A 25,374-nucleotide genomic window follows, 5' to 3' on the forward strand; every position below is an offset into this window, starting at 1 on the left:
TGGCCTGGATCGAGTATGCGCATAACAGCCAAGTGTCCTCTGCCACCGGCCTCTCCTCGTTTGAGGTGTGTCTTGGGTACCAACCCCCTTTGTTTCCTGTGGTGGAGGGAGAGGTCGGTGTGCCCTCGGTCCAGGCCCACCTGCGGAGATGCCGTCAGGTGTGGCGCACCGCCCGTTCGGCCTTGTTGAGGGCCCGGACGAGGGCAAAAGCCCATGCAGACCGTCGACGGTCCCCGGCCCCCGCATACCAGCCCGGGCAGGAGGTATGGCTATCAACCAAGGACATACCTCTCCAAGTGGCTTCCCCAAAGTTGAAAGACCGTTACATAGGGCCATTCCACATTCTCAAGGTCCTCAGTCCCACCGCAGTGAGGCTCCAACTCCCGGCCTCACTGCGGATCCATCCAGTCTTTCACGTCTCCAGGATAAAACCACATCACACCTCACCCCTCTGTGCACCCGGTCCGGCGCCGCCTCCTGCCCGTATTATCGACGGGGAGCCGGCTTGGACAGTACGCCGGCTCTTGGACGTCCGTCGAATGGGCCGGGGCTTTCAATATTTGGTGGGAAGGGTATGGACCCGAAGAACGCTCCTGGGTGAAGAGGAGCTTCATCCTGGACCCGGCCCTCCTGGCCGATTTCTACCGTCACCACCCAGGAGGCGCCCGTTGAGGGGGGGGTCCTGTTGTGTGGGCCGCCAGAAGAGGAGGTACTGCTGGCCCACCACCAGAGGGCGCCCTGCCTGAAGTGCGGGCTTCAGGCACAAGAGGGCGCTGCCGCCTACAGGAACAGCCGAGGTGACAGCTGTCTCTCATCAACTATGACAGCTGTCACCGATCATCTGCATCTCACCTGGGATAAAAGCAGGATGACACCTCCACCACATCGCCGAGATATCGACTTCTGCGAGAGGTAATATTCTCAGCCTTAATCTGTGCCGTACTGCACTGTGTGTTTCTGATCTTTGTACAGGAGGTTTCAGTCGTTTGTGTCAGCGGGAAGCTGAGCTGGTCGGTAACGACAGGGTGACGGATCGCACCCTTCACGATCAGTGAGACAAGTGACTGTTCAGGTTCTGTAAAAGACTGTGTTCATATTTTCAGAGGTGGAGGTGGAATTCCCACCATTATTGTTACGGGGTGTACACACACCCACACTTGACTGTCTTTGTTCTCCGTCAGCAGTACCAGATCCGACACGCTGAGACGGTGGCCACCTGGGGACTTCGGGACTTGGCGGCTCCAGTATCCCTCGGGTTCGGTGGCGGTGGAAATCGTGTGGTTCCGGTTCGTCTCCAGACGGGCTTCTCCTATCGTCGAGCCTGCCCACACGACACCTTTATTGATTGACTTGTATTCATTCTGTAATCTGCTGTGTTTGGTTGTGGCATTCACAACAGTAGTGTTCAAATTTAACTCCTTCTATTGTCCATTTACGCCCCCTGTTGTGGGTCCGTGTCACTACACTTTCCCAACAAAAATATCAACTAGACATAAGTGAATAGTTACTGATCCGTGTCATCGGGCGACACAGGTACGACAGGAGACATACAGCTGTTTATCATCCAAATATCACGGACAAAGTGACAAGAATAACCAAAACCACTTACATATGGAAGGAAATATTGTCTGCCTTGTTCCTCCGTTTGTGGTTTTGCCAACATGCACAGCTTTCCGCCATATTCCACCTGTTTCTTTAACTTCTATGCACGCAAATCACTAACTTGCCTGGAATTAAAATGGCGACCACGCCTCCTTACTGACAGTATTTACTTAATGGTTTTCATTATGCTTTTGTTCTTATTTTGAAAGTTCAATAAGTGGACTGATACTAAACATGGTGCGAATGCAATGTGAAAGACTAAAGTAAGATAATTTTATGTTTACTGAACAAGCAGCAGAATTTTTTTTGTTTGTTTTGTATATTGTTCTGCAAGCCACTTTTAATTACAAATTCATCCGCACACGGCCTGAGTTTTCATTATCCTTCATTTGTTTGGCATTTTTTGTTGAAAATTTAGCAGGTGAACACTGGGTGTCTTTAAAACAATATTGTGGGTGCTCTTAATTCATAATGTGAAGTAAAACAGAGCATGCCATGTAAAAGAAACAGTTTTAGTTTTGCTTAATAAACTGTACTATGTGGTCAAGACTATTTATATTTACTTTCTTTTGTCTGTATTAGCATATTTGATATTGGAGTAATCCAGAAGTAATTGAAAGTAATCAAATTACATTACTGTAATATTATGGTACTTGGATTATGTTACTGACTACATTTTTCAACAGGTAACTTGTAATTAGAAATCATGGAAGGGTCTGAAATTTTCATCTTAGGTGCATGTCCAGTATGAGAGACATAATCTAAACAAAAAAAAAAATCCGGAAGTCACAATGTATGATTTTTTTAATAATTTATTTGTATGTTACTGCTGCAAATACGTATGTGAACGCCTGTGAAAATCAATGTTAATATTTGGTACAGTAGCCTTTGTTTGCAATTACAGAGGTCAAACGTTTCCTGTAGTTTTTCACCAGGTTTTCACACACTGCAGCAGGGATTTTGGTCCACTCCTCCATACAGATCTTCTCTAGATCTTTCAGGTTTTGAGTTTTAGCTCCCTCCAAAGATTTTCTATTGAGTTCAGGTCTGGAGACTGGCCAGGCCACTCCAGGACCTTGAAATGATTCTTACGGAGCCCCTCCTTAGTTGCCCTGGCTGTGTTTGGGGTCATTGTCATGCTGGAAGACCCAGCCATGACCCATCTTCAATGCTCCTACTGAGGGAAGGAGGTTGTTTGCCAAAATCTCGCAATACATGACCCCATCCATCCTCCCTTCAATACGGTGTAGTCGTCCTGTCCCCTTTGCAGAAGAGCACCTCCAGAGTATGATGTTTCCACCCCCATGCTTCACGGTTGGGATGGTTTTCTTGGGGTTGTTCACATCCTCTAAACATGGTAAGTGGAGATGATTCCAAAAAGCTCTATTCTGGTCTCATCTGACCACATGACCTTCTCCCATGCCTCCTTTGGATCATCCAGATGGTCAATGGTGAACTTCAAATGGGCCTGGACATGTGTTGGCTTGAGCAGGGGGACCTTGCTGCCCTGCAGGATTTTAAACCATGACAGCATCATGTGTTACTAATGTAATCTTTGTGACTGTGGTCCCAGCTCTCTTCGGGTCATTGACCAGGTCCTGCTGTGTAGTTCTGAGCTTTCTCAGAATCATCCTTACCCCACAAAGTGAGATCTTGCATGGAATCCCAGACCGAGGGAGATTGACAGCCATCTTGTGTTTCTTCCACTTTCTAATAAACAGTTGTCTTCTACCAAACTGCTTGCCTGTTGTCCTGTAGCCCATCCCAGCCTTGTGCAGGTCTACAGTTTTGTCCCTGGTGTCCTTAGACAGCTCTTTGGTCTTGGATATGGTGGACAGGTTGGAGTGTGTTGACTGAGTGTGTGAACAGGTGTCTTTGATACAGGTAAAAAGTTCAAACAGGTGTAATTAATACAGGTAAAGAGTGCAGAATAAGAGGGCTTCTTAAAGAAAAATGAACAGGTCGGTGCGAGCCAAAATTCTTGCTGATTGGTTGGTCTTCAAATACTTATTTGCAGCAGTAAGACACACACACACACACACACACACACACACACACACACACACACACACACACACACACACACACACACACACACACACACACACACACACTTAGAAAATATGATAGCATCACAGAGGCGGTCGCTGTTTTGATACATAACCCCATAACAAAACATTTTTCTCAAGCTTTGCACAGCAAAGAATAAAGCATTCATCTTCAAAATGATATTTTGAAATAAGTAGACATTCATCAGAGGGATGACCATTTTTTTTAAATATCTCAAAAACTAAAAAGGATTTTAACCAAATTTTGTACATTAGTTAAGTCCTACCCAAGGATGAACCCATTAACAATTCAGGTTTGGGGCCAAACGGTTGAAGTCACAGCAGAAGGTCATTTTTTTGGGGGCAAAAATCAAACACATAGGTAAGGGTAAGGCTTATAAACTCATGAATCAGGTGATAAACCCGTGATTACTATTCAATTCAATTACTGTTCTCTACCCAAGATTAAATCTAGATAGACTTCCAGATCAGTCAGTCTTGTATACCTTTGCATACAGTCTGGGTAAAGGAGCTGCACAAACTGACAACTAATGTCATGAATGGAATGTCTTCCATGACCAGAACCTGAAAGGTGCTAGGACAAGCTTCAAGCATTGAGTTACATTTTACTGACATAGGTGTGAAAAAATCTCAGGAAACCAATTTTTTAGATATCTGTTTCATTTTTGTGGCATTATTAGCAGAAAATAGTTGGCTTTCGATCTATAACCTTTCTGTCGTCAAGAAAATATGTTATTAACCCCTTAAGCCCTAGAGCCTATTTCACCAAAATCACATACCTATACATTATATTTCTCAGCTTGTACAAGGTCAAAAATGCAAAAGTTTGGATCAGCTAAAAGACAAGTCCTAGGAGATGTTGTGGATGCAAAAAAAATTGAAGGTAAATAATACTTGGTAGGAGTGAATGAGTTGATATGTGATTGAAGTGGATACTTTTGTAGAGGAGACGTTGCTTGATATTTTGATGTATAATAAGTGTATGTTGGTGTCAGCAGTGGTTAGTTATGAGTGTTCAAATGTTCTAAAACAGGGCAAGTCCCCAAATTTGGGGACTCTAGGGTTTAAGAGGTTAAAAAAGGTACTGATATATGGTGAAAATCACATGAAATTGCTGGGGGTTTTTTAGTTGAAAATTTCAGACAGTGCCACCTATTTTGCCTTGTTATACATTTTCTATTTATATAGGCACCCAAAAGGTTTGCATTGAACATATTGGAAATTTCAAAACTCCAGTTTTTAGGTATTCCATTACAATTTGTCTAAGATAATCATTGCCAAATGACAAACAAGCAAAGTTGAAAATCACAACAAAATTTAGACATTGGAGCCAAAAGCGGAACTTCTAATACTTGTGTACTCCAAATTATTCATGGAAAATTTTGATATTTCACACAAACATTATGAACATAATATGTTAATACACAAAATAATAAATTTTTATCTATTGGTAAATACAGCGTGCTTATGTCACAAAGTAGACAGCCATCCATATCAGAAGTTGAATGCATGAAAAAATACTGCCGTGTAAAAAAAAAAAAAATCTCAAAATATTTTCATCCTAGCTCAATGAAAAACATATCTTTCTATTGCCAAATATATGCCAATTATTGAGATTATATTTAGATTTCTGCATCTTCTGTATTTTTTGCGATTATTATTATTTTTTTTTTACAAAGACCTTCACCGTGGTGCTGTAGAGGTATTTTTGAAAACATGGTGTACGTCATGAGAGTTTAGATCTATTTCTCAAACAGATATATCTGTCACCAGGAATGATGCTCACTACAGAAAAAGCACACTGCTCAGGTCAACCAATGATACTGTCATTGTGCAGTGGTATGGAAATGGAACCTTCAGAAGGATTAGGTCTTCAAATGTTAATCTCCTGGCTGAGAATAGAGTTGATGCAAGCAGGGCTTCTCGCAATGAAAATACATTGCACCTCTACCACATGGCACTGTCTGAGCTGAGACAGGACTAAAATGTTAAGAATATTGTAGAATTTCAAGAAAATGAGTTAATATGTTTTGATGAATTTAGTTTAAACAACCTATGGTGAAACCGCTGTCTCGTAGGTCTGTAAAACTTAGTTACTGCCAAGGTTAGATATAGCTTCGGTTAAGTTCACATAACTTTTTTTTGGATAAAGATTTTGTATTAATTCTTTCGATTATATATTGATAAGTATTTTGTTCAGCTACAAACAGTATCTTTATTGTGTTATAAGAAAGTTTATTTTTTGGCTTCTATGTCAGTAAATGAGTTAGTACTTGAACCATGTCCTAAGGACTATACTGACCAATGTCCACAGCAAGTGGAGTTGCATATCTGCAGGCACACTGAAGCCACCTTGACACTTCCAAGAATTTTGGCTCTACACTGCCGCACAATCTGTCGTTCCAATGCGTGTCATTTCGATGATATGCTTGAAAGCCTGAAGCCTATTTTGTGCACTGCTCGTCACGTTTACATACAAGTTACGCACTGCTCATGCCACATATGACCAAAATGATGCACATCGGCACGCAATCACATGACTGATTTACACCCCATTCAAGTAATGTCAGTGCATTGTTTACGTATAGTGTATGACAGTACGCACGACGCACATTGTTCCCGAATAGGCATGCACTGCCACAAAAACTTTGAAAATGCATGAAGCAATCATGGCATTATCTGATCCTGCTTTGTCCCACCAAATAAAATAGCAGGTATGACATTGTTCCATTCATTCCTCAATTTGTTGTCAACCCTACAAGATGTTGAACACCAGAGAAGAAGCTCTTGAAAACAAGAAAAGACCTCACAGCTGCAGCACTGCTTCTTGAAGAACAGGAAAAAATGCAGAAAGCATAGGTCAAAGAAGAAGACATAACCCCAACTCAAGAAAGGAAAGCAAGAACAGTGTGGGTGAGGGAATGGTTGACTAGAAGACATCACTTTGGACGTTATGATCAGTTATTGACAAAACTTCACAAGGTAGACCCAAGGAGCTACAAGAATTACCTGAGAATTACACTGTGTGCAGTGACACGCAGCGTTTGCGAACAGGTTGCGCAATGTTCATGACTAGTTCATGCAAGTGGCACAAAGTTTATGCAGCCTCGCAGACCTTACAACAGTTTGGCACGCAAGATTGCGTGCCAGTGCGAGGATTAAATTCGTGCAAGTGTCAAGGTGGCTTAACTGTCACCCAGAGGAGTCATACGCCATGGCTTGGTGGAAATTGTAGGCTGTAAAGGGAGCTGAATAAGAGGGCAGTGACGACTCTGAGGGCAGACAAGGAGGAGTTTAAAAGGAATCTGTGATCAGCTCAGTCACCATTTATGACCCTCAGCTTTCTTACGGAGGAATCAAAGCACAACGCTCTACCAAACCTGCATGCCAGGCCTTCAGTCATGGCAGGTGACACTGTCCTGACAGACTACTGCTGCAGCTGCACTGTCCCACTGGTTGGACCTTTTACATTTTAAAACAAAATCTGAAGAACAGCATCATTGGTCATGCTAAAAAAATAAATAACCCAGTAATGATAGCATGGATTAAAGCTACCACTGGTGCAATGCCATCAAATATGATCTAACTCTAGAGATGTATATCTTGTCAAAAATCACTAAGAGCATTATTCCCCTCAGATGGTATCAACTAAACTTCCTGGCTCTTGGACAAAACCCTGAAAAACCTTGAAACCTGGACAAAAAACAAAGACTCAAAGAGAGCACATGACACTCAACTGAGGCTGTGTGTGTGGGTGTGTAAACATCACTAAACAAATAGTGCTTTAAGTTCCAAAGGCCTCAGTAATGACACACTCTGATCTGGTTGTCACTGTCCATGTGCAGCTGGACCAGGTCACGCTTGCTGGGCGGAACTTGATAGCGTGTCAGCAGAGGTCTAGTAAACAGAGTTAAAGACAAGAGTTTTGGTAAACTGTCACTATTCAATGGTTAGTTATAAGTACATGAATAACTATACAGAGCATATTCAATAATTCAATGTGATTTAAACATTAAAACACATTTAAAAATAAATTTCTGTAAAAAAATAAGTCCACATATAGGGAAAAGACGATTTGGGCAGCGTGGTGGCCAAGTGGTTTCCAGAGCAGCAGGTTCATGTAATGTGGAGTTGCATCGGGAAAGGAATCCTAGAACAACTTCTTTCAGCTGCTCCCGTTAGGGGTCGCCACAGCAGATAAACTGTTTCTATCTCACCCTGTCCTCTGTATCTTCCTCTGTCACACCAACCACCTACATGCCCTCCCTCACCACATCTATAAACCTCCTCTTTGGCCTCCCTCTTCTCCTCCTGCCTGGTGACTCCATCCTCAGCATCCTTCTCCCTATATACCCTGGGTCCTTCCTCTGCACATGTCCAAACCATCTCAATCTCACCTCTGACTTTGTCTTCAAAGCATCCCACCTGAGCTGTCCCTCTGATATATTCATTCCTAATCCTGTCCATTCTCATCACTCCGAAAGAGAATCGCAACATCTTCAGCTCTGCCACCGTCTCTTAGTTGTACAACATGGAGCTGGTCCCACTACTGTCTTGCAGAGTTTCCCCTTCACTCTTGCTGATATTGTTCTTTCACAAATCACTCCTGCCACCTTTCTCCACCCCAGCTTTCATGACATAAATAAATCTGAAAATAAATCTGAAATCACACGCTATTATTAGAAGTATTCATATTGTTCAGAATGGTATCACGAGTTCTAACCAGTAAAAGAATATTTGACCGTATTTCCACAGTTTTCACCATCACTTCACTGGATTCCTGCTCATATGAGGCCAGATTTTAGGTTTCTGCAAATAAAATTTTGGAATTTCTAACTGGGCTAGTGCCCTCTTATTTGGTAAAGCTTATAAAACCTTATGTGCCTGCCCGAACCTTGTGTTTTCAGAATGTAAAATTAACTGCCAAAGGTAAAGAAGAAGTCAACAGGTCACAGAGGTTTTCCTGCACACTTTGATAAGTATGAACCTGTTCAGTCATTTAAACTCAGACTAAAGACTCAACTGTTCCCTCTAACTTATATTTAGCTGGGGTACATCATTGGTTTCTTTTAGTCACACCCGTGAGGAACGATTCAGCTTCATCTCACTAATTCTTGGGAAGTATTTGTGGAGTACAAGACTCCTGGTGAAAAATATGCTAAATGTTAATTACATCTTAAATTGATGTTCAGGTGGAGTTGTGTCTCATTAAATTTTGACTCCATGTTCCATCTGAGCTGCTGCCTGTTGGCTGTCCTGATGTCTCTTCTGAGATGCCTGCTGAGAAACTTTGCTTCTACCTAAAACAGGGATGCCCAAGTTCGGTCCTCGAGATCTACCTTCCTGACACTCTTAGTTGTCTCCCTGTTTCAACACACCTGAATCCAATGAAAGACTCGTTAGCAGGCTTTCATTGGGTTCAGGTGTGTTGAAACAGGGAGACAACTAAGAGTGTGAGGAAGGTAGATCTCGAGGACCGAATTTGGGCACCCCTGACCTAAACCCTTTCGGCCACACGGGTACACTGTTAAGTTGTTCTTTACATGAGTTTTTGTTATTGTTTATCTGTGTGCCGAATAAATGCATTCATTCATTCAGATGCTGTGGTGTGTGACCAAGGATGCTGGAATGAGTAGATTATCAAGATTTCCCAAGCCACGTGGCTAGGATCCTGCAAATATGCACTGGAGCCGTTCCTAGTTCTGAGTAACCTGGGACCCTCTGAGTGAATTGATACGGAATGGCCCTGAAAGATTTCAACTCCCAGTCTGCAAAAGTATGAACTAAATGCTCCAACACCTATTCATAATAAACTTAAGGATTATACTTGTTTCTTTTGTTGTTAGATGTGACAGCATTATTGGCTGCATGAGTGAATGGGTGTGTCCTATAGAAGGATACATGCTGGTGTCTTTCTTGCGAATCTCCAACCACTTCCTGGTGCTGTCAATCATCTCCTGCAGGTTCTGCCCATCATTGCTCACCGACCTCTGTACGGACTGCAGGCTACAGACATGTTCACACACACATATACACGCACACATTGTAAGCAGATGTAGCCCAGTGAGAACACTGACTGCTGTGATGTGACAAAAGTTGTATTGTGGGTTACCTGGCAGGAGTGTATGCTGAATAGGATGAGGTGCTCCTCATTGTACTGGAGATTGGATCCACAGCTGCCCCTGGAAAAAAAAAACAGCAACACTTCAACAGCACTGACTTACACAGTTTATTTTGAAGTTGGGTACTTTGACATATGAGATTTCACTACAGAAGCAGCAGAAAGATGTTGGAGTACCAGGAAATACTGGACCCCACTGGCTATTGAGGAGGTCCTCTGAGGTCCTGAGCTTGTTAGTGATGGGGGTGGTGAAGAGGGGGGCATTTACAGAGCTGCTGTGGGACGTCCAGTTCCAGCACGGCTCTGTACCTAAGGTGTTTAGGCCTAGATTGGCATTGTGAGGAACGACAAGGGGAGAGGCGAGAGATGCAGCAAACGGAGCCGGAGTGGACAGAGGATGGGATAAAGGTTGGTGGAAGGCTCTGTTGTGGACAGCCCTCTGTGTCTGGGTCAGTGAACTCAGTGCACCAAGAACTTTATGAAGCTGGCCTGAAATCTTTTGCAGAGATTCTGCTAGCTCTTGCACTTTGGCTGGCATGGTGGGATGGCCTCCTGCTGAGAGAGGATGTGCAGAGAAAAAGAGACAGAAGATATGAGGCCATAAACACCTGATGCACTCTCACCACAAAACCTGGTCAGATCTCAACCAAGATGGTACAAATACATGACTGTAAGAATTTCTAAGATTTTACATAATTCAATAATCAGAATTTTACTGCTCCTGCTACACCAACACATCATACAGCTGGTGGTGGTGGGGGGTTCACTATAATGATGGAAGTAGTACAAATGTGGGAACATTACATGTGTCATGTCAGCATGCACAGCGTTTGCAGATTACAATGACGCGCTGTGCCACTCAGTCAATTCAAGTTTATTTATATAGCACATTTAAAAACAACTGCAGTTGACCAAAGTGCTTCATAATAGCAGCATTACAATAACTAAAATATTTACAAGGAGAAAGTAATAGCAAATCTAAAAATACAGTACAAAATAGCAAACCATGGCATACACCACTTAGCTAATTTTGAAAGCTAGGGAGAACACCACGGATTTCATGAAAGAAGCTCAGTCAACAAAGGAGAATCATGTAAAAGTATGGGGTGTCCACACACTACTTTCAGCATAAATAGAACGTCTTTAACAGCAGCACACAGAGCCGGTCCACAGACAGACTCAGCAAGAGTTACCATAGCAACACTGCATATGCCCCTACATGGCACACATAAAAAGTTAACTTGGATCAACTGTTTTATTTTGCTACAAAATCTGAATGTGATGTGAAACATTAACATGATTTTCTTCAATGATCATAACATTTTGATCATACTAGTCTGAGAAACAATAGATGTTATTGTTGGCCAAAAACTCAGCAATATTATAGAGCTTACAAGAGTAAAAGGCTATGTTTGGATTCGTTAAGACAAACATAAGGCCAGAATTACAGAGCAAAGTACACGGTGCACAGCACATTCACATGTAAGCAGAGCCATGTAAGCGAATGTTTATTATTTCACATACATTCAACACAAAATGAAAACATTCTATCATGCTATAGATTTACAAATAAAATATTGATTGAATACATGTGCATGATGTGATGAATGGTATGCTGAGGCTCGCTGTTGGAGGTGCTGAGCTTCCAAATATCTGGGGCCACTACCTTGGACCAGGAGGACCAGTAACAAAATTGGTGCTACTGGTCCTGACCAGTAGGCTCAAAAATATTTCTCTAACCCTGACGATTGACCATTAAAAGGTCACATAATAATGACAGTCATTCAAATCGGGTGAACTTTGACGGACCTGATTAATCTAAAAAGCAAATCTGTTCTGCTGATATAATATTCCAAAGATATGTCTGCTACCTGCTGAATGGTTACAGCATGTGGAATGGATGAGGGATTAGGAGCACATATGGTTATTAGTGAAACAGTCAGACAGTTTCCACACAGAAATGCACAAAATCAAAGAAATAAACTGTTGCTTCATGATTGTTTCACAGTGGTTACACTGTAAAACTCAAGTAGCACGGTCACACCTCCCACAACCCTGTGAAATGGATTTTCTATGATTTTAGCTGTGACAGAAAAAGAATGATAGAGAGATGGTCGAGGGAGATATGGAGTGAATGGGGACCAGGAGAGAGAAGCAGATTTCACACAGAAATTTACAGACAAACAAAAAAGATAAACCATTATTTTCTGACTATTCAACAGTGATTATGTTCTAAAACTGAAATAACACGGTAATAAGGCCACACAACCCTACAGAAAGGATTTCATATGAATGGTGCTGAAGCAGACACTTTTTCATTGTCTCTCCATCTCTTATATGTAGTTTAAAATGAGCTTGATTTTTTTAGTTTGTTTCATTTGCAAAGCCTAGGTCTGGTGGCCATCATGGCCACTGCTGACCATCTTGTAAAAATATCTATAAATGCAACAACTCAACAGTATGACAAATACATATTTCTGCATTGTATTGTGATTGATTCTATGTTGTACTTTCAGAGGCCATCCTATGTTTTAGGAAAAGTCCAGGATACTTTACCTGCTCCATCCAGAGGATCCAAGAGGCTGCTCAAGTCAGATTCTGTCACATCAAAGGTCACCTTCCTGTCTCCTGCTAGCCGAGATAATTCTTCAAACAATGGCTGAAAAGAATCCAGTTACAGTCACTGCACAAACTCGTATGTATGGCATTACATTTCTGTTACAGTTGTTCTCCGTAAAGACCTCATGATGATGATTCACACCACAATCAATTTCCCTGAGGGAGTCTTCCCAAGGGATCAATAATGTCCTATCTAATCTAATCTAATACTGTAACAACCTGATTTTTTATTACTAACTGTGCTTTAGTTTTACATGCACATCATTCTAAGTCCAAGGTGGCTGAGATTTTTGTCTTCAGCTCTGTTCTAGTTGTCCCGGTGTTGTAATTGAATTCCTGCTTTCATCAAATATGCTTCATTTGCTCAATAACACTCAAGTCCATAAGTAATTGGACGACAATAGTTCTCTGTGCCACTCCATCATGAAGGTATATCACTGGTTGTGCAACAGACAAAAGTTGCACTATGCACGGTTTCTCCAGCCACAGAAACAGAAGTCTAGAAGCTTTCTTAAAATTATCATGGGTGGCTTCCCTCACAATCACTCACTTTTTGAGAGCTGCCTTCTTCAGACAGATTTGCCATACAGCAGTATATTGCCTGTGCTTCTTAATGACTTAATAGACGCCAGTGGACCTCAGTCTGCAGTTCATTTCCACCTTAAAGACACTAACCACGTTTGAGGACAAGGAAGTTAAAATCTTAGCCAGAGAGAAGAAATGGTTTGAAAGAAGGGTCAAGGAGGCATTTTATGTGAAACAGCTGAAACCCAGCCTTAACCGGGGAGGGGGACTGAGACACGCTTTGTCCCCTGTTTACAATGGGGTAATCAGGTCAAAGCAGTTTCAGTCTTTTGTTCATGGTAATGAGTCATTCACGTCATCAGGAGAGTCGTCAGGGGAGCCATCAGTAGAGGCAACCGTCCCATCATTAGGAGGGACAGCTGCCCTGTCATTAGGAGGGTGCTAGCTAGAGCACAATAGGTGCTAATTAGAGCCATTGTTTAGTCACTAGCCTGTAGCAGTCTGCCTCTCGGTAGGAGGGGTCTGGTTAGGTTTAAAACTCCAGCTTTTGTGGCTTCTGTTTATTCTTCTCTACACGAGTCAAGACAGAAGTCAGACTACCAGAGCAAGAATTTTAGCTGAGGAAGCTTCTGCGATTTGAAGTGAAACATCCTTGCGTCAAGCAACCCAGTCCAGTCGAAGATTCAAGCTTCTCTACTATATTCAGTGACAAATCCATCTGGTGACTTGGTCAAAGAATACTGGCTGTAAAAGTGATCATTTGTACAACCTAATCCTTATATTCACTTTGTCCAATTACTTATGACCAATTAAAATGAAGGGACTGTGAATATAAAGACAAAGCAGCTGGAACTGGTGAGTGAGTCATCTTTTCAAATGTGATTCTGACACTAACAGCTCCCAGTGGTTTGAACTGCTGCACTGCACCGCATTTATTTTTTGTGATTTATTTATACAGTGTTTAAAAATCCATCCATCCATCCATCCATACATCTTCTACCGCTTAGTCCAATTAAGGGTCGCGGGGGGCTGGAGCCTATCCCAGCAGTCATAGGGCGTGAGGCGGGGTACACCCAGGACAGGACGCCAGTCTGTCGCAGGGCCACAAGTAGACAGACACACCCACACGCACACCTACGGACAACTTTAAAGATTCCAATCCACCTAACCCGCATGTCTTTGGATGTGGGAGGAAACCGGAGCACCCGGAGGAAACCCACGCAAACACGGGGAGAACATGCAAACTCCACACAGAAAGGCCACGGGAATTGAACCCATGACCTTCTCGCTGTGAGGCAACAGTAAGCCACCGTGCTGCCCGTGTTTAAAAATCCTTTCCATATATTACACTACTTTTATGAGAAAAGGTATTTGGTGAAGCTCTTTTTAGCCCTCCCCCCCAAAAAAGTTCATCCACATGAATAAAGGTGTATTTTTAATAAAAACTTATTAAAACTAAAATTTTGTAAAATCTAATAATTTTTTAGAATTACAGTGTATCTGGACAGTATTCACAGCACTTCACTTTTCCACATTTTTGTAAGTTACAGCCTTTACCCAAAATGGAGTAAAGTATTTTTCCCCCTCAAAATTCTACTCATAACAACGTGTTTACACCGAGTCCACGACAGAGCTGCGATTGAAAAATAGCCACTGCTCGCCGTCACTCATGCCAACCTTCAGATTCTTGATCACCTCCCTGACTAAGGCCCTTATCCTCTGATCGCTCAGTTTAGATGGGCATCCAGCTCTCAAAAGATTCCAGGTGGATCCAGACTTCTTTTATTTTCAGATGATGGAGGCCACTGTGCTCATTGGGACCTTCAAAGCAGCAGAAATGTTTCTGTACCCCTTGCCAAATTTGTGCCTCGAGACAATCCTGTCTCTGAGGTCTTCAGACAATTCCTTTGACTTCATGTTTGGTTTGTGCTCTGACATGCACTGTCAGCTGTGGAACCCTATAAGTAAACAGGTGTGTGTCTTTCCAAATCATGTCCAATCAACTGAATTTACCCCGAGTGGACTACAATTAAGCTTTAGAAACATCTCAAGGATGAAACAAGTGGAAACAGGATGCACCTGAGCTCAGTTCTGAGCTTCATGGCAAAGGCTGTGAATAATCATGTACATGTGATTTCTTCATTTTTTAAAATTTTTAATAAATTTGCAAAAAAAAAAATTTTTTTTTTTACATTGTCATTGTGGGGTATTCAAAATCAAATCAAATCAATTTTATTTATATAGCGCCAAATCACAACAAACAGTTGCCCCAAGGCGCTTTATAGTGTAAGGCAAAGCCATACAATAATTACGGAAAAACCCCAACGGTCAAAACGACCCCCTGTGAGCAAGCACTTGGCGACAGTGGGAAGGAAAAACTCCCTTTTAACAGGAAGAAACCTCCAGCAGAACCAGGCTCAGGGAGGGGCAGTCTTCTGCTGGGACTGGTTGGAGCTGAGGGAGAGAATCAGGAAAAAGACATGCTGTGGAGGGGAGCAGAGATCAATCACTAATGATTAAATGTAGAGTGGTACATACAGAGCAAAAAGAGAAAGAAACACTCAGTGCATCATGGGAACCCCCCAGCAGTCTACGTCTATAGCAGCATAACTAAGGGATGGTTCTGGGTCACCTGATCCAGCCCTAACTATAAGCTTTAGCAAAAAGGAAAGTTTTAAGCCTAATCTTAAAAGTAGAGAGGGTGTCTGTCTCCCTGATCCGAATTGGGAGCTGGTTCCAGAGGAGAGGAGCCTGAAAGCTGAAGGCTCTGCCTCCCATTCTACTCTTAAAAACCCTAGGAACTACGAGTAAGCCTGCAGTCTGAGAGCGAAGCGCTCTATTGGGGTGATATGGTACTATGAGGTCCCTAAGATAACATGGGACCTGATTATTGTGTGTAGACGTTTGAGGAAAAAAATAATTTCATCCATTTTGGAAAAAGGCTGTAGCATAACCAAATGTGAATACTGTCCGGGTGTACTGCAGAGCCAATTTATTTCTACACAGTGTTCTAGACAAAAATGTGACGCATATTTTGAAAGCTGGAATTGTTGTGAATATTTTGATATAAAATCCATGGGCATTATACAAAAAAAGGGAACCTTAATAATAGGGGAATTACTGGAAGTATGGTAAAAATTAGGGATGTCCCGATCCGATCATGTGATCGGAAATCGGGCCCGATCACATGGTTTCAGACTTGATCGAAATCGGACGTTGCATCCCGATCAGGAATCCGATATAGATTTTATCCTCATTATTTTGATCAGTGCTATTTCAAGATCATTATTGCAGATTAATGGGCCTTTCACGCGTCGGAAGCGTCAGAGGCGTCAAGAAGCATTATTTTCAATGAGACGCGTCAGAAACGTCGCGTCAAAAGCCGAGCTAAAGCGGCGCTTCTGATGGGAGCGTGCATTGCTGCTTGTCAGCAGACTGACGCGGTCAAAGTTCAACCCAATCTTTTTTTTTTTTTGAACAGAAGAAAAAACATTCAGTTCAACCCAATCCAACTTTCGATGCTCTGAGCTGTGACGTAGCTTCGTGCTGTCCAACAGGAACAAAGCATCAGGCCAAAATACGGAAGACTAGTGGCAGAAACCAATGATCTGTACAAAACAGAAACATGTCACAGGACTGCTCATTTATAGAGCAGTTTTCTGAAGAAAAATCCTTGGAAATGTTTATTGTTGCTGTTTGTTACCTCAAAATTTCTGTTTACTGTTTAAAAAAAGTTTAGAACACTTGTAATTAAAATAGCTAAATCAATAAATGGTTCTTTAGAAACCTTTCATCTATAAATTAAAACCACCTGTTATTTCAGATTAGATTAATTTCTTGTTTAACATAAGGAACCTTGGATATTTATTTTTAGACAAATAACAAAATAACATGGAAACTTGTACATTTTTTAAGTCTGGTAGATTATTACTTGATTGTTCAAGCTACCTCAAGGAGAAGTGCACTGTTTAAGTGATGAATAATAAAATAAGGTGATTAAAATGAAAATATTATACATTTAAAATTTGTTCACTGTTCATTCAGTTTTTTTAAAGTACAGGATCGGGACTTGGTATCGGCAGATACTCAAAATCGGATGACTTGGAATCGGATCGGGGCCAAAAACCTGATCGGGACATCCCTAGTAAAAATTGAGCAAATACCCCTGGACCCCAGAGGGTTAATCTTCAATGTTTCACTTTGACTCCAATGTAGCGTGTACAGGGCAACAATTTAAAAAATTGTGCCACTGACTAAATACTTATGGACTTGACTGTGTCGTGATTTCCCATGGAATGTGTTGTGACTTTGCAATCACAAAAGGGGTCATCTCCTCACCTCTTCAGCTACAGCGCTGTCCTGCTGCTGGAGCTGCTCCTCTCTCCTCCTCAGGACAGCGCTCCCTCCCTGTAGAGTCAGTGGGAGCTCTGACAGATTTTGAGCAACCTGAACAGAAGACAGCCACAACAAAGGTAAAATTATTTTATATACACCATATTTTGTCACAATCTTCATTCCAGTCTACAGGACAGAAGGGGCTTGCACGTTGCTACCTGCTCCAGTGTTTTCATCATCTCCTCAGTGACCAATCCTTCTTGGGTAGAGTCATAAGTGGGAGTGGCATGAGTTGCCTGTCTCTCCATCATCCGCTTGCTCTCCCTCTCCAAGTAGGTCTTTGTCTTCTGGATGGATCTGTTGTTTAAGAAAACGCAACCTTGAAAGCTAGACAGACAAGTCAGATTAACACTCACAGATTCCTCAATCATCAGTGAATAAACAGCCCACCGTAAAAGTATTGAATAATATTGTTGTTATCCCATGATGAGATCCTTACTTGCTCGGGATGTTGTGGCTGTCAGCTGAAGGAGATCCCTGAAGCTCGAGGTCATCAACGTACAGCGATGGCTCTCTTGGGTCACTGGAAGTTAGCGTAGTCTCTGCCATTTCCTCTCTCTTTGCATCTTTAGGCTGACGGCTGGATTCTTGTTCCAGCTCACTGGAGACAGACAACCACACCCTTGAAAATACAAACACACATTTGCACGAACCTAAAACATCATACATTACTTTCAGTCATTGCTTTGTTTTTTTTTTAATTCCATAAACAATGATAATTAATATACAAAGCAAATCAGAAAATTTGTGCTAATTCCTTTAGTAAGTACCTTCGGCTTCTCCCTCGTGTTTTGCACTGGGCTGCCACAGCAAATCTGAGATGGATCTATGTGTTGATTTGGCACAAGATTTATGCCAAATGCCATTCTTGACACCACTCAACATTACACGGAGAACAGACAGCAGTGGCCTTGAACCAGAAACGTCTCGCACTCCAAATAAGCACACTAAACCGCTTGGCCAAAACCCCTCCCTTGTGCATAATTCCTTTTTATATAACGGCTGAGTGGATTCTTGTCATTTGATTGGTGCTTTGTATGTCACATGACATGGATTAATTCATCCCATTTGTGTTGCATTGCATTCAGAGTGCGGCTTGGTTCCATTTAGAGTGCAAATTTGGTTGCACACGTTTGGTGCACTCTCACATGCACGCGCACAAACCATTCAACGAGGTGAAGCCGAGTTGAATGGTTTGTTCCAGCTTTCACCTCATGTAATATTCGTACCACTGAACTTTGTATAACAGTACCATAAACTATCATGTATTACTCCCTTCCTTCAACTTATTTTCACCAAACACAAATATTTTGCTGATCAAGGTGTTTTTGGACCATGTTTTCCATGTTCTTTGTTTAAACTACTCCAAACTCAAATCACCTTGAGATATCTATCCGTCATATTCCCACCAAGTTTGAAAGGAAATCCATCAACCCATTTTTGAGTTATCTTGTCCGCACACACACACACATTAAAACACTATCCTGCTTTGCTGAAACACGGGGTAAATATTTAGACAACTTATTACAGTTTTCAAAATGGCTATTTCAGGAATTCTAATTGATTTTGTGCCAAACCACAACCAATTTGTTCCAAATCTTTTTGTAGTTCAAAGATTTGCTCATTTATTAACATATCAAAATTCAATTTGGTGTATGTTTTGTGCCAAAACAATTTTTTGAACAAAATACGAGTCATGATCAAAATAATATTCATCACTATAACAAGTGAAAATTCAGAGCTTTATGCACACATTGCTTTAAAGAAAATATCTACAGCTTTACTTTTTTCTACACATCTGTCTCATGGAGGCACTTCTCATTTGATGCAGGGGCGACTGTGCCTGGTGCCACAGCTGCACAAAATCTGACGGGGCCACCAGCCCAAGAATCAAATTCTCGGGCAGTCTACTGTCTCCTTGTAGTGAAGGACCTTAATACTTAAAGCCCTTTTAGACGGGACATATTTGGAAAAGTGAAGAGGCTGCCTTTTTATCCCTTAGACGTATCTTCTGATTTTGTTGGAATAAAAGGTGGATCTCAATGTTAAAAAAAATTCTGTACTCGGGTGTATTTTGCTCTGGAGAAGGGATACTCTGTGCAAAAATATTGTAAACAGGACTTACAGGGCACTGGGTCTGCTCTGGGGATAAACTAGAAATATGTGGCATTTTGACTATCTGTCAAAAACAAACTGAATAGCTTCAAATGTGAAACTTCACTTTAAATTCTGAGAAATGTGGATGGGCCCTATATTTTAAATTATAATTTTCTGACCTTGTTAACAGTAAATAAATTGAAAAATGTATTCACAATAAAAAAAGAAAAATCTCAATAGCCTGCTTCAGACAGAAATGTTTTCAGCTCCTCATGTCATTTATAAATGGTAATTACAAACTACACTCCTTTTAAGGAATGTGTTCAGCAAAACTTTACCTGACTCTCTGGCTGAGTTGCTCACTTCTCTCCTGCAGCAGCGACACCTTGTTCTTCAATCGCTCATTGACTTCTTTTAACCTCCTGATCTCCTCCTGGGCTCTGTCCCTGTCCTCTCTCAGCCTCTCCTCCTCATGCTTTGCCTTATTTCTCTCCTCCCTCATTCTGTCAAAGAGCTCTTGGCTTTCAAAGATCTTCTGTTGCATTCTTTTCAGGTCCTCCTTCAGCTGGTCTCTCTGCTGGCTCAGATGTGGTAGAGACTGTTCATCAGAAAACAAATACAAGGTTTAGAAATGGGTGAGTGGATGAATTTGTTTGTCACAATAGGGTTTCCCACATCTGTCTTTCTGTTCACCTCATCTTCTTCCGCCTCCAGCAGCTTGTTCCTTTTCTTCAGATCTGCTTCCTGAGAGATGAAAGAGAAACCACTGATCCACATGTTCAGGTCTGTGGATTACTGAAGGATTAAAAATTCAGACAGTAATAAATCTGTGACCTTGTCTTGGAGCGTGGCCTCCTGACTCTTCAACTGTTTGGCTCGCAGCTCCAAATTGTGTTCCAGATTCTGTAGTTCGGACTCCTAGAAGACAAAATAATAGTAAGTCCCAAAGTGAACCTGAACTATGCTCCCTGCGTTGACCAGCCCGTCACGTCTTGCGCTTAATGATGACGCCATCAGCAAGCGACAGGCAGCCAGTCTGCTCGGTGGCTATAAACACATAACAAATGCACTAAAATGTTTGATTTTAGGGTTTACAAACGTTTTTGACCGTTAAACTTTACCAGCAAAGAAAATGTTAGCGGACTGAAAGTTATCTCAACTAAATTTATCGGAAGATAATTGGTCCGATGGTGGTTTTAAAACTTATCTGAAAAGCTAAATAGAAAAAATCATTAGCTTCTATAATTATCTGCTATCGGATTAGCTGAACTGTGCCCACCACTGAGTATATTGCCATTAATATAACAATTAAATTGCATTTTAAAATGTTCTTTAAACTTCTCATTTGGGACCATGGGTAACAGCACCTTGTTTTCACTGCTTTCTAAATTCAAAAAAAAAAAAAAAAAAAAAATGTAAAGCAGTTATACTCGCCTCCCCCCACTTTTTTTTTTTTTTTTGCAGACCTGAAAAAGTGGTCTAATTTGTGACTTAAACCCTTGACCCAATCCAAAACTTTTGTTTTGTCATTTAAAATTTCACTAGCTGTGTTTTAGTAAATAAAACAGAACAAACGTAAAGAGGTTTTCAGGGAAAAATCTCACCGTAAAATAAATATGCATCTTCCACAACTGATGATTTCACACAGAGCAATAATACAATTTTCAAATTGTGGTGGAGTATAGGTCGCCCTCACCTTTTGTGTGTGTGTCAGTTGTATCTGTTGTATCTGTGCACTGAGCTGCAGGTGGAGTTTGTCAAGCTCAACAACATGTGTGGACTGCAGGCGATCCAAGTCCTCCTGCAGAGCCAAGCGCAAGCGCTCCCTCTGAGCACCCTCCTGCAAAACAGACACAGTCTTAACTGATTATTCCATGAACTTCAAATTTTATTAAATGTTTTATTTGTGCACTTTTTTTAAAGATTGCCTAAAGCACTGGTTCTCAAATCAGTCCTCAAGTACCACCTAACCTACGCATTTTCTATTTTTCCCTACTATGTCACAAGCTGATTTGCTCATTCAGGTGTCTGTTAGTACTTGACTGACTGCACACCTGAACGATCTAATCAGCTTGTGGCAGAGCAGGTAAAGATAGAAAATGTGTAAGTAAAACCTGGTTCACACGGCAAGATAATTAGGCTGATATCGGGCCCCATCTTCCTCTTCCGACAATTTTAAGGATGCCCCAACAATCGTGATGACGCTAAAGATAATCTTATCAGATATTCCTGCTGTGTGTGGTGTGTTAAGAGCGCTCTAATCTGCTCAGAAGGACATCAGGAGCGCGCCAATCACAAATTGGGGGTAGTAACGTGTTGGATTGTCTTGGCCCGATATCGCAGCATGTGATGTCCCCCGACCACAAACGAGCACGCAGCCTGCTGAATGTGATGTGCAGCCAATCAGAAAGCGAGGTGATGGACACACCGAGCTGAAAATAAAATCAAAACAGCTGTTCTGACTTACCAGAAAGTCCAGTGGCCGCGCTGTCTCTCCACTCCTTTAAAGAACGCCTTTTCTTTTTGTGTCGTTTTTTTCCCCTCCGTTTTAAATAGTAATGGTAAATGGACTGCATTTATATAGCGCTTTCCATCTGCATCAGACGCTCAAAGCGCTTTACAATAATGCCTCACATTCACCCCAATGTCAGGGTGCTGCCATACAAAGCACTCACTACACATCGGGAGCAAAAGGGGATTAAGGACCTTGCCCAAGGGCCCTTAGTGATTTTCCAGGCAGGCAGGGATTTGAACCGAGGATCTTCTGGTCTCAAGCCCAACACCTTAACCACTAGACCTCCCCCAAATTAATTAAACAACTATGGTGGGGTTGGTGGGTAGGGTGAGTGTGGCATGTGGGGTTGGCCATGAATGGCTGTGGATGTCTGGGGCTCTGGGATGGGGGGCTGCCTTGCTGGTTCTGGCATGGTCTCCAGGCCCTGCTCTGGAGCTGTGAGGCCTGGGGTCCCACGGTCCGTTGGGGGGGTTGGTGGTGGCGGGGGCGCGCAGGGGATGTGCTGGGGGGTTGGGGGCCGTGGTCTCCGTGGGATGGTGCCCCGCTCTCGCTCGGGCAGTCTCCTGGTCTTGGGCTTTGGTGTTTGGGGTGGAGGTGGGTTGGGGGCTGGGGGGAGTTTGGAGGGGTCCTGCTGGCTGCGCTGGGGGGGGGGGGCTTGGGTGTCGTGGGGGCCTCATGCTTCCTGGCCCTGGGGGTTGGGCCTCGCCTCTTGTCTGGGGGCCGGGCCCTGCCCTCGTATGGCTCGGTGGTCCCTGCCCATGTTTTGGATTCAGTTGCCGTGGCTCCTTTGCCCCCGTCCTTGCCGCTGCTTGCTCCCGCCTTCAGGGGCCGTGGCCCTGGTGGTGTGGTTCTGGGGTCCCCCCTATTGGTGGGCTCTGCCAGCGCCCTGTGTGCTTCACTTGGGTATGGGGCTCCTTCCCGTGCCTCTGTGTGGGGGGTGGTGTTGGGGTGTGTTCTGGCGCCGCCAGGCTGCTCCCCTGTTGGTTCGTCGTCTGCCCCGGTGGCTCTGGGGGCTGCCCTTCCTCTGCCCTTTTATCCTGGTTTTTCCTGGGACCCCGTGTCCTGGGCCCATTGCTGTCGTCGCTTGCGGCCGGCCGTATGGCTTTGACGTGCCGGAGTGGTCCATGTCATATGGTAAGGTTCTGTACTTTAGTTTTGGCCCAACACACCAGCCACAATAGTGATAGTCCACAAAGTATCTCCATCTGTTTACTCTGCAGTCACATTTAATCTCAAGAGATTTTGCAAGATTTCCTGTCTGACCTGGGAATGTTCGTGTGTGAAATCTGTTTGTGTGTGGTGCGTTGTTTTTACCGTGTGGCTGAACACCACACACTGTATGACCAAACCTGTCAGATCTATGAATTTTTTTTTTTTTTTTTTTTTTATCTCCACACGTGTGGTCTCTCAGGTTTTGGAAACCTACAGATAATTTTAAAATCCTGTCATGTGAACCAGGCATTAGGTGGTACTTGAGCACCAGGCTCGAGAACCACTAGCCTAAAGTATCTTGTATACATAAACTTATATAATAACTGACACACAGGAGCAAGCTTAAACAATGTTTTTGCCGAAATTTGGTTTGTCTGGAGCAAAGCAATAGAATTATGTATATCCATCAAAACACAAGCTGCACAATGCAGAAATGTTCACGTATCCATCCCCTGACTTTCATGCCATTGTTTTGGCTTTATCTTTATTTCATTTATGTCATGTTGCACAGACTACTTGTCACTAAGTGTTCAAAGGGCATCATTTTAGAAATTTTAATATAAAGAAGTCTGTATTATTATTACTACTCCTACTACTATTTTTTTTTTTTATTTGATGTCATTACAAAATTCAAACCTGTAAAAGCTAAAGGGTACGCAAACATTTTGGTAGCACTGTACAATACATGCTCAGTACTTGTTTTCTTGTTCTAGAATTTTTTTTTCCAATGGACAGGATTTGCTTTGAAATGCAGTGTGTTTTTTTCTTTTGGGGGGAGGGAGTCATTGGCACATCTTATACATGTACACGAGTGACTTCATCATTACCCTGTTTTAATGTTTCCATTATTATTTTGCATGTGTGCAGACACTCCTGGTTCTTTACTTGCTGTAATTTCTTAAGAGATGTTCAGGGAAATTAAATAAAGTCTTCCTGACCTCATCAAGGTATTTCTTTCTGATGTTGTTCAGCTCTCTGTTGTGAGCTTCCTTCTGCTGCTCCAGCTTTCTCTCGTGATCACGCTGCACCTCCTCCCGCACCTCCTGGAGCACATCAGCCAGCTGGGTGGTCGTAGCAACAAACATATATAGGTTATAGCACAAAATCATATCTGTTCTTTGGGTTTTACAGAACTAAAAATCAGCATGCTGAAAATGAAGTCCTTGAAATTTTTTCCTCAAATACAACAAGAAATACATGATTGCTTACAACTGTTTGTGTGTGTGTGTTCTTTAACCTGTCGACGATAGTCTGCTAATTCTTGCTCAGATCTTGAACTCATCATCTCCCTCTCTTGCTTTTTGACCTTTACACGTACAAAAATAATCCAAACATACACACATGCACATCAATGACAGGGGTTAAAATACATTTTTTTAACCTACTTGCACTGGTGCTAGTAACAAAAAAATTACTTACACCAAAAAAAAAAAAGTTACTTGCACAACCAAACGTCAGTCTTATATCAACCTTAAAACTCCTCCTCTGATGTGTCAGACTCTTCCTCTCTGGGGAGAATTTGAGGGGAGAGCAGCAGACAGTTTTTTTTTTCATGCGCGCGTGAACGAATTGTCCGTGAAAATTATTGCACTGTAAAAAATAATTTTTGCTTTTAGTTCCTTCAACTTATTGTTTTGAGTCAGGCCAACTAAATTTTGCCAAAAAGTTGAGACAACTCGAAATGTTAAGTTTTGATCCATTCAACGTGTGAAATAGTACAGTCAACTCAGAAATATGGGTTTGGCCAACTTGTCCAATACGTTGGCAGGTTTCGCACATGCTCAGAACACCGCCCCTGCACAGTTCCCTTTGTCAACCCGTGCGTGCATCCACACCATGCGTCCACTGCCATAATCCAGTATTGCAAATTTTCCTTGCCTCATGGTGGACTAAAGCAGAGAATTATATTTAATGATAAGCAGTGTAGAAGGTGAGTTCATAATTTTATTTTTACCAATATGAGTGTTGTAATGTTTGGCTAAACCTAAAGAGGGTGCCTGTTAGTCAGTGTAATGTTTGTTTGCTGCATGTGAGTATCTTCTGCTACCAAGAGTCTCTTGGCCAATGTTAGTGATGTTGCTAATGATTTGCTAGGTCTTGCTAATGTTAGTTGGAAAGTAAATTCAGACAATGCAGGTGGGAAAATATACATTACAAGTACAGAATCTTGATGAAGTTTGCTGCATAAAATGTTTGCTACTGGTGTGTAACATTAGACA

General features: G+C 42.3%; 1 protein-coding gene across 3 annotated transcripts in view; it reads right to left on the bottom strand.

Annotated features, from left to right (window-relative positions):
* Positions 1-7,278: 7,278 nt before the first annotated feature.
* The window catches only part of LOC117508230 (centrosomal protein of 164 kDa-like), a 98,900-nt gene continuing 80,804 nt past the window's right edge, over positions 7,279-25,374 (bottom strand). For all 3 annotated transcript variants that reach the window (XM_034167900.1, XM_034167899.1, XM_034167898.1), the window contains 14 exons: positions 24,393-24,461; positions 24,094-24,216; positions 21,125-21,268; positions 20,263-20,346; positions 20,104-20,172; positions 19,767-20,026; positions 17,771-17,932; positions 17,490-17,628; positions 17,275-17,382; positions 12,349-12,451; positions 9,970-10,347; positions 9,784-9,853; positions 9,573-9,677; positions 7,279-7,568 (listed from right to left, as the gene is read on the bottom strand). In XM_034167900.1, coding sequence (XP_034023791.1) covers positions 7,472-7,568; positions 9,573-9,677; positions 9,784-9,853; positions 9,970-10,347; positions 12,349-12,451; positions 17,275-17,382; positions 17,490-17,628; positions 17,771-17,932; positions 19,767-20,026; positions 20,104-20,172; positions 20,263-20,346; positions 21,125-21,268; positions 24,094-24,216; positions 24,393-24,461 — 1,911 coding nt within the window. In that variant the 3' untranslated portion in view covers positions 7,279-7,471. The remainder of the gene's footprint in view (positions 7,569-9,572; positions 9,678-9,783; positions 9,854-9,969; positions 10,348-12,348; positions 12,452-17,274; positions 17,383-17,489; positions 17,629-17,770; positions 17,933-19,766; positions 20,027-20,103; positions 20,173-20,262; positions 20,347-21,124; positions 21,269-24,093; positions 24,217-24,392; positions 24,462-25,374) is intronic.

Source organism: Thalassophryne amazonica, chromosome 4 (genome assembly GCF_902500255.1).
Source record: "Thalassophryne amazonica chromosome 4, fThaAma1.1, whole genome shotgun sequence".
NCBI lineage: Eukaryota > Metazoa > Chordata > Actinopteri > Batrachoidiformes > Batrachoididae > Thalassophryne > Thalassophryne amazonica.